The sequence below is a fragment of the Babylonia areolata genome, chromosome 21, assembly GCF_041734735.1.
Source record: "Babylonia areolata isolate BAREFJ2019XMU chromosome 21, ASM4173473v1, whole genome shotgun sequence".
Classification (NCBI taxonomy): Eukaryota; Metazoa; Mollusca; class Gastropoda; order Neogastropoda; family Buccinidae; genus Babylonia; species Babylonia areolata.
In genome coordinates this window covers 15,340,845-15,350,844 of record NC_134896.1, presented here as the reverse complement: position 1 = coordinate 15,350,844, position 10,000 = coordinate 15,340,845, and the positions used below count along the sequence as shown (strand labels likewise).

At 41.7% G+C, this 10,000-nt stretch overlaps 1 protein-coding gene across 2 annotated transcripts in view; it reads right to left on the bottom strand.

Moving 5' to 3' along the window:
- Window positions 1-327: 327 nt before the first annotated feature.
- Window positions 328-10,000, bottom strand: part of LOC143296060 (adipocyte plasma membrane-associated protein-like) — a 35,453-nt gene continuing 25,780 nt past the window's right edge. The window contains exons 8-10 of one of the 2 annotated variants that reach the window (XM_076607811.1): window positions 9,864-10,000; window positions 2,382-2,777; window positions 328-586 (exon numbers count right to left, since the gene is read on the bottom strand). The exon at window positions 9,864-10,000 is cut by the window's right edge and continues 101 nt beyond it. In XM_076607811.1, coding sequence (XP_076463926.1) covers window positions 2,452-2,777; window positions 9,864-10,000 — 463 coding nt within the window. In that variant the 3' untranslated portion in view covers window positions 328-586; window positions 2,382-2,451. The remainder of the gene's footprint in view (window positions 587-2,381; window positions 2,778-9,863) is intronic. The other variant, XM_076607812.1, reaches the window with a different exon arrangement.

The following is a 10,000-nucleotide window of genomic DNA, read 5'->3' as shown; positions in this document are numbered from 1 at the left end:
AGTTTGAGAGTCATAGTCCTTCACAAAAGACTAAGCTGAAAATGATTTCCCATTGACTGGAGAAACCATTGATAATACAGCTCTCACTTTGCTGTTGGCCCAAATGTAAAACTTATGTCAATCTGTGATACAAGCCGAAGTGTTGAACAGTATTAACAAGAAACAACAACACTGATCACACGTGCTAGACCACACCATTCAAAACAGGCATGACGACAGCAAGGACAAGAACAAAACGCCGACGAGTTTACTTGTGCATGACCTGTTTATTAAAACGATAATCACGTGTATAAACAAGTGTTGCCCATGGCGGTTTAATTCAAAACAGAGACAACAGCCGCAAAAAAGTTTGAACTGAAAACGAGCACTGTTGATTCCATGTATCAAATCAAATACATTCCAAAACATGCATCTAATAAAACAAGCCAGTCCTAACCTACTGATAGAAAAAATGTAAGATACCAATCTCTGCATGTATATCAGGAACAATTGGAATCAGTTAGATATCAAATGAAAATGAACAATTTATTTTGACGCATATCTACCACCGAACAAAAAGACTTCTGGTGTCAGGCATTCTGGAATCCTGCAAGAAAAATAAGAAACGAGTACACTGTGGATGCCGTATAAAAAGAGACATCAGTTTTGATATGATGGAAATATACATCAGTTTTGATATGATGGAAATTTATGAAACGTAAGCTACGTTCTCCTGGTATCGTTTTTGCTAAACGAAACAACGAACGTACGAACGAACGCGCGCGCGTCCAGTTGGACATTTACTTTAATTTCTTCTTTATCTAAATATATGTTTGCAACTTATACTTTGTAAAATTCTCGCTTCTTCATAGATGGATTTTTTTTCCTGGCAAATATTGCACTGTGTGAATGGACGTTAAAGCTTCATTTTATTTTTCCTTTCTTTTCGTTTGTTTATAGAGAAAGTTTCTGTTTACAGTCTGTAAAGTTACCGCTCTTTTGTCCATAGATTGTTTTTCTTCTGTCTAAAACCATACTATATGAATACACGTTAAACTGAAAAACACAAATAAACAAAAATACAAAACAAAAAAAACAAGCAGACTAAAAACTCAGCCCCTCCATTCCCGAAAACAATTCTCAACGAGATGACGAAGGAGCGTAGAGAAGGCACGGGCAAAAAGTAGAGTTTCAGTTTCAGTTTCAGTTGCTCAAGGAGGCGTCACTGCGTTCGGACAAACCATATACGCTACACCACATCTGCCAAGCAGATGCCTGACCAGCAGCGTAACCCAACGCGCTTAGTCAGGCCTTGAGAAAAAAAAAAAAAAAAAAAAAAACAACAACAACAACAGGGGAATAAATAATAGATAAGCTTACATAAATAAATAATTAAATAAATGAATAATAATTATAATATAGAAAAATGTAGTAGTAATAATAATAGTAATACTAATAAAATGATTTAAAAAAAAGAAAAAAAAAAGACAACAATGGTAATAAATAAGCGAATAAATGTAAAACATGAAGACACACATTCACACCCACACCCACACATGCACAACAGAAATCCACCAAACATGTAGAGATCTGTATAACAACAAACTGCAAAGATTCTTTATAACAACAATAAAAGACCTATACAACAACAAACAACAAAAGACCCATATAACAATAAATAAACAACAACAACAAAAGACCTACATAACAACAAACAACAACAAAAGACCTATCCAACAACAAACAACAACAAAAGACCTATATAACAACAAACAACAACAACAAAAGACCTATATAACAACAAGCAAACAACAACAAAAGACCTATATAACAACAAACAACAACAACAACAGACCTATCCAACAACAAACAAACAACAACAAAAGACCTATATAACAACAAGCAAACAACAACAAAAGACCTATATAACAACAACAACAAAAGACCTATATAACAACAAGCAAACAACAACAAAAGACCTATATAACAACAAACAACAACAACAAAAGACCTGTATAACAACAAACAACAACAACAACAAAAGACCTATATAACAACAAACAACAAAAAACCGACATAACAACAAACAACAACAAAAGACCTATATAACAACAAACAAACAACAACAACAAAAGACCTATATTACAACAAACAACAGCAAAAGACCTTTATAACAACAAACAAACAACAACAACAAAAAACTACATAACAACAAACAAACAAACAAAAAGACCCATGTAACAACAAACAACAACAAAAAGCCATGTATAAGAACAAACAACCAACAAAAGATATAGAAGAGAGACAGACAGACAGGCAGACAGACAGAGACAGACACAGAGAGAGAGAGAGACAGACAGAGAGACAGAGAGGTAGATAGATAGATAAAACAAACAACAAACCGATACAGTGGGCTCCTACTTATTCCTCCTCCTCCTCCTCCACAAGCAATGGGCGAAGAAGAAAACAAAATCAAGGATGGGCAGCAGCAGCAGTACTGGTAGTCTCCGCAGCATTGGCAGCAGCGCTGAATTCGGTGCTGAGGGTCTTCCCGGGCGCTGAGGTGGTTCCCACGCTCGTGGCTGCGTTCAGCTGTTCCTGGATGCTGTTGGCTCGCTCCACGGCCCGGGGGGCGTCCAGGCGAGACTCCAGATAAAGCTGCACCAGGACCAGGATGATCTGCTGAAGTCTCTCCTTGCTCATTTGGGAGATCACCGCCCTCACGTGGTTCAGGAAGTTCACCTGGGGGTTGGTGGTGGGCGGCAGGGTGACAAGGGGCGGGACGGGGGTGGTGGTGGCTGTGAATGAAGAAAGGGGAAAGGGAAAGGAAGGAAGGAAGGAAGGAAGGAAGCATGCCAAACAAACGGTCAAGAGTTTGATGGGTTGAAGTTACCCAGTGTTCAGTTTGTTTTGTTTGTTTGTTTGTTTTTACATGTACATATTTGGGTGTTGATAATAATGATGATGATGATAATGATGATGATGATGATGATTAGAAAAGGAAGAAGGAGAGTAAGTGATGGTTTATTCAACAAAATGACGGACAAGGCAGAAGAGAGTGACGTTTATTCAACCAACAAGATGAAGAACAAGAGAAGAGAGTGACGTTTATTCAATTCAGCAAGAAGAAGGACAAGGCAGAAGAGAGTGACGTTTATTCAACAAGATTACGGACAAGGCAGAAGAGAGTGAAGTTTATTCAACAAGATGAAGGACAAGGCAGAAGAGAGTGGCGGTTTATTCAACAAGATGAAGGACAGGGCAGAAGAGAGTGACGTCTATTCAACAAGATGAAGGACAATGCAGAAGAGAGTGACCTTTATTCAATTCAACAAGATGACGGACAGGGCAGAAGAGAGTGACGTCTATTCAACAAGATGAAGGACAAGGCAGAAGACAGTGACGTTTATTCAGCAACATGAAGGACATGGCTGATAGTTTCAGCTTCAGTTTCAGTCTCAGTGTCAAGGAGGTGTCAGGGCATGCTGACTGACCCGTGTACGTCGCACCGCACCTGCTTAAACGTTTTCTTCGTTACAGAAGCTAACACCTGACCTAGCATATACTGGTGATTCAACAGCGTTGTTTCTAGATATATTCATGTAAAGAAGGCGTTGACTACACACATGCAAGGAAGAAAGAACCACACACGAGCACACACACATACACGCATAAACACACTCATCACACGCGCGCACGCACGCGCGCACGCACACACACACACACACACACACACACACACACACACACACACACACACACCAGGCGAACCAGACAAGGGAGAATTATCGTAGTCGTGGCTAGACAGAATGGAGAAAGCGACGAGTTTTTATGTGGTTAGACATATAATTCCGTATAAAAACTCATGTACTGTAATTGATAGTAGCAGGATTTACAGGTCTGACTGATAATTTTTGGTGGACAGTGTGTTGTCAAGGACAACACCAAGGTTCCTGAGGGAGCTGGAGAGACGGATTGAAGTATAGGTTTGACTGAGCCAAGAGTGATAGAGGAGATTTCTGTCTGGTCCCCATGAGTATTGTTTCAGATTTACCGGTATTATTGTAGTTTAGTCTGAGCCATCCAGCTCTGAAGCAATCAGATGTTTTACGCAAGAGAAAGGACAAATTTCCAGGAGTGTCATTTTTGTTTGGTTGAGTGTCCTCTGCATCAAAATGATGACTAAACTTGTCGTGATTGATAATTTCAGCAAGAGGAGCAGCATATAGTGTGAAAAGAATGGAGCCTAGAACAGTTCCTTGTAGAACTCCGTGTTTAACTTTAAGGTGTTCAGATCAGCGACTGCCAACCATAACAGATTAGAATCGGTCTTAAGGATACGGTTTCAACAAGCTGAGAGCGATGCCACTTATACAAAAAGTATACTGAGCGAGGGAAAGAAGGATCGAGTGATCAATTGTGTCAAAGGCTGCTGATAAGTCATGCAGAGTTTGAATGGAGGCTTTCTCCTGAGTTGGACGCTACACGCAGAGCAGATTATTCAGGATGTGGAGGGCAGTGTTTTCCGTGCTGCAGTCAGCACAATAGGCAGACTGAAAATGGAGGAAAAGGCTGTTGGAGCGAAAGTGGATATCAAGATATTGGCGTGTGTGTTTTTTTTTTGTTTTTTTTTTTTTTTGTATGTCCAGTCAAACACACAATCATCTGTCATCAATATTTTTTTCATCCATCATCATGTTTTATGTGACTGATTTATTACCATCAAAATAAAGACAATTCTGTTGGTTAAAAAAATAGAGAAACAAGTCCAGAAAAGCGATCTTTCCGTTTTTAAAGAATGAATTATATCAGCTCTGTAGTTTCAATATCATTTACTGAATCATCTGTGAAAAAATAATGTTTTCGATCGTAGTTAACCAGGGTGATGTCTCACATCCTACCCACGACATTTGGATCGTCTGGTTTTCTAATACTGACCTGATCACGGTCATGGAGAATAAGAATAGCCTGCTCTATTTCCTTTGGATAAAATTGTGATAAAGTAACAAATTTTGACACCGTCCTGCTTCACATAACAGTTCTCAAACAAGTATGCTGTGTATTTTGTAATCGCTTTAAGCGTTAACATTGGTTTAAGATCTCTACTGCAATTTTGAAGTGCTGACACTAGGTTTTAGTTCTCCGTGGAAACTTTGAAGTGCTAAAATTAGTTTGGGTTCTTTATTGAAACTTTGAAGTGCTACACTGGTTGAGTTCCCCACAGAAACTTTGAAGTGCTACACTGGTTGAGTTCCCCACAGAAACTTTGAAGTGCTGACACTGGTTGACTTCCCCACAGAAACTTTGAAGTGCTACACTGGTTGAGTTCCCCACAGAAACTTTGAAGTGCTGACACTGGTTGACTTCCCCACGGAAACTTTGAAGTGCTGACACTGGTTGAGTTCCCCACAGAAACTTTGAAGCGCTGACACTGATTGAGTTCCACAAAGAAACTTTGAAGTGCTGACACTGGTTGAGTTCCACAAAGAATCTTTGAAGTGCTGACACTGGTTGACTTCCCCACAGAAACTTTGAAGTGCTGACACTGATTGAGTTCCACAAAGAAACTTTGAAGTGCTGACCCTGGTTGACTTCCCCACAGAAACTTTGAAGTGCTGATACTGGTTGAGTTCCACAAAGAAACTTTGAAGTGCTGACACTGGTTGAGTTCACCACAGAAACTTTGAAGTGCTGACATTGGTTGGAGTTCTCCGTGGTAACTTTGAAGCGTTAACATTGGTTTGAGTTCTCCATGGTAACTCTGAAGTGATACCATTGGTAAGCTGGATGTCTTTCCTTAGCAAATATTTTCTCTCAAATATAGCTCGATGAAAACACAAACGTTGAGATACTTCACGTGTACAATGAGTGTGTAGAATTCTTTCTTTCCTTTTGCACCAAACTAACGCAATACACAAGACGTTTAAAAGTGCACATTTGTCAGTAAACAAAATGGCAAAAACAGTTCAGTTTCAGAATACGTAAAAAAAGTCACCGGTATATACATAATAAATCAAAAATTGTGGGGCATGGGTGGAACGTGTCTGATTGGAGCCCATCCTTTCAGGTCTTTCTCGAGGATCAGTAAATGATGGAGTCTCTCCAAGGCAAGACGAATGAGCAGACGAAGCAGATTTCACCTTTTACTGGGGTGGGTCCACAGGTGGAAATGGAGACCTATCCTGGATGAATACAACCGTCCACGTACATTGCTTTGTAAGGGCTCCATGGGCATAGTCCTCTGGGGGGGTGGGGGGGTACATGACCTACTAAATGAGGCGTCTCCGTAGCGGATCGTGGGGAAATGAGAACGGTACGGGCGTCACATACGAGGTCGGGATCCCAGTAGCAGCTGTCAGAGGCGGGGTGACCCTTGCGTTTCTTTGAACTGCGGTGCGTGCCAGAAATGGGTACACGTTTCCAGGACCTCCCTTAGTTTCGGCTGACACTTGTTTGGGACCAACAGCTCCAGTCGGGGGAGATGTTCCCTGGATGACACCTCCTCCTCCTCCTGGCGCAGTCCATTCTACTTTCCATACTCCTCCTCCTCCTATTCCTCCTCCTCCTCCTATTCCTCCTCCTTGTCCTGTTCCTTCTCCTCTTCCACCACTTCTTTCTCCTCCTCCTCCTGGAGCAGTCCACTCTACTCTCATTCCTCCTCCTTCTCCTCTTCCACCTCCACCTCCAACTCCTCCTCCCCCTCCTCTTCCTCCTCCTGGAGCATTCAACTCTACCCTCCTTCCTCCTTCTCTTCCTCCAACACCTCCTCCCCATTCTCCTGTTCCCACTCTTCCGCCAGAACCAGAACCAGACGCTGGAGGGGAGTTTCTACCGCTACCAGACTCCTCCCCATCTACAACAGCAGCCGGCGTTCCCTGGAAGGTCCGGGTGGTGACGGCAAAGGGCAGCATGTGTTTCAGGTAGCGCAGGTCGTTCTGAAGGCGACAGGTGCGGTCAAGCATGCGTTGTGTGTTGGCCAGCGTGGTCATCAACCGGCCCAAAGTCTCCAGCACCAGACCGTGTAGCTGCCGGTCAGGAAGGTGTCTGGTTTGGGCTTCCACCTGCTCGACCATCTGCCTGATGAGGAGGATTTTTGTGTTGCCGCTGTTGTTGACGCTGTTGTGTTTGAAGCTGGAGTCACCGTTGCTGTTGCTGCTGTTGTTGTTATTGCGGTTACCACTGGTGATGCTGATGTTGATGTTGCCTTTGTTGTTGTTGTTGTTAGTGTTACTACTGCTGTAATTGTTGCCGTTGTTTTTGTTCTTCTTCTTCTTTTCAGTGTTGTTGTTGATGTAGCAGCCACTGGAGTTGCGAGGGTTCTCCTTGGAGCTGGCTGGCCCTGGACAAGGCGACATGATTTCCTCCTGTTTGTTTCTCTGACACTGCTTTATTCTCGACACAAATGCACTGACACGTATGTCAAAACAGACAGGTTTGCACTGACACTCAAAAGGATGAATAAAGAGATGTAGAGTAAGAAAAGTGTAGCAAACAGAAAAGAAATAGAAGGGAAATGGAAAAGTGTAGAAAACAGCAAAACATACACACGCGCACGCGCGCACACACATACACACGCGTACGCGCGCACACAACACACACACACACACACACACACACACACACACACACACACACACACACACACAGAAACAGACACACACTGACCGAGAGAGGCGAATTATTCAGTTTCCGTTTCTGAAAGGGAGCATAACCTCTCCAATACGACCCCGTCAATCAAGATGTGGGGCCATCATTTTCGGGAGGGGTTTGGGGGGCGGGGGGTGGGAGGGAGGCAGCAGAGGGAGGGAAGGAGGAGGCCGCGGGTACGGTAGTGGAGGGGGTAGGATTGTTTGTGGGTTGTTGTTTTTTTGCTGATGTACGAGGAAGCCTGTGGTAGTGGTCACGATATTAATCTATGCACGCACAGTCCTTTTCGTCAATTCGTTGCAGCGGGTATGTATCCGCAGTGTACACTTCTGTTTAGATATGTTTATGAAAGAACCTCTAACCAGTCTATCTAATATCATGTATCAATACAAACAGAACAATGAGCAACAAACAGGCAGAGTTAAGAATCCAGAAGCCTGAAATGAGCTATGATTAAATGATTATTATTATCATTAAATACACAGAGCATCGGGAATCAAGATGAGAGGCGAAAATAACGATATAATGTCTTCCATATCCAAGACAGATAACATGAAATCTAAACACAAACAGATTAAATGAAATAAGTAAGCATAAAGAGGACCGGTGAGGAGGTGCATATCCCCGGGTCCATGTCTATGACACAAACCAAAACGAGCCATAAAAAACAAAAACATAGAAAAATAAATATATAAAAACATAATAGATAGATAAATAAATGAATAAACAAATAAATACACGAATGAATGAATGCGTTGGTTGATAATCCAATCAATCAATCAACAGATTGATAGACAAATGGACAGATAAACAGATGAACACCAAGAGCACCACCATCACTTTCACTTTCAATTTCTCAAGGAGGCGTCACAGCGTTCGGACGAATCCATATACGCTACACCATACATGCTAGGCAACTGCCTGATAGCAGCATAACCCGCCGCGCTTAGTCAGGCCTTGAGTGAATCAGATATATATATATATATATATATATATATATATATATATATATATATATATATATCTGTGTGTGTGTGTGTGTGTGTGTGTGTGTATGTATATATGTATATATAGAGAGATTTAAAAAAAAAAAAATTTTGCTAGAGGACGAGAGAGAGGGGGGGGGGGGTTACCAGTGCGCCAAGTGCGGGATCTCGGTATATCGTCTCGTCCTAAAAGACTAGACGCTCAGTATGATTTTCCAGTCAAACCAGGCAGAAAAGGCGCGAGAGCGGGATAGGAACCCACACCCTCACGGACTCTCTGTACTGGCAGCTGAGCGTCTTGAACATTCTGCCACCTTCCACCACCACCACCAACAGTTTCAGTTTCAGTTTCAGTAGCTCAAGGAGGCGTCACTGCGTTCGGACAAATCCATATACGCTACACCACATCTGCCAAGCAGATGCCTGACCAGCGGCGTAGCCCAACGCGCTTAGTCAGGCCTTGAGAAGAAAAAAAAGGTTGATAAATAATAGATAAGCGTACATAAATCAGTAAATAAATACATAAATAGATAAACAAATAAATTATAATTATAATATGAAAAAACAAGAGAGGCAAGGCCTTCAAGACTCACTTGTGATAAATTAGGTCCCCTAGCATTAATTACAGAGTAATTTCCCTTTTTTACCATCTGCACCAAAACGTTTGCAAAATAAATAAAAATTCCATGCTTAGCAAAAGAAGTGCACCTAGAGCAGATTTCTGGATAGTGTGCTATATAAGTATCCATTATTATTATTATTATTATTGTTGAACAAAAAATGATAATAATGACTTCTCTTGTTGTTGTGTCAGAACAAGAGGTCAAAGTGCCAAGTTCAGAGAATACAAAAAAATATAAATATAACAGTAAATGCAGTTTGCATATAATTAGGCTTCTTTTTTTTCTTCTTCTTTTTTTTGCCCATCCCAGAGGTGCAATATTGTTTTAAACAAAATGACTGGAAAGAACTGAATTTTTTCCTATTTTTATGCCAAATTTGGTGTCAACTGACAAAGTATTTGCAGAGAAAATGTCAATGTTAAAGTTTACCACGGACACACAGACACACAGACACACACACACACACACACACACACACACACAACACACACACACACACACACACACACACACACACACAGACAACCGAACACCGGGTTAAAACATAGACTCACTTTGTTTACACAAGTGAGTAAAAAAAATTAAAAAAAAAAAAAAACAAACAACAAACAAACAAACAAGCACCCACCAGGCGGAGGGGTCGTCGGCTCCACGGGCGTGGGCAGGAGGCTCATGGACAGCACCCCGATGTACTTGTTGCTGTAGGAACCCAGGAACAGCAGCCCCTTCTCCTCCTCCACCTCGCTGACGGCCGTGAAGGCGGCG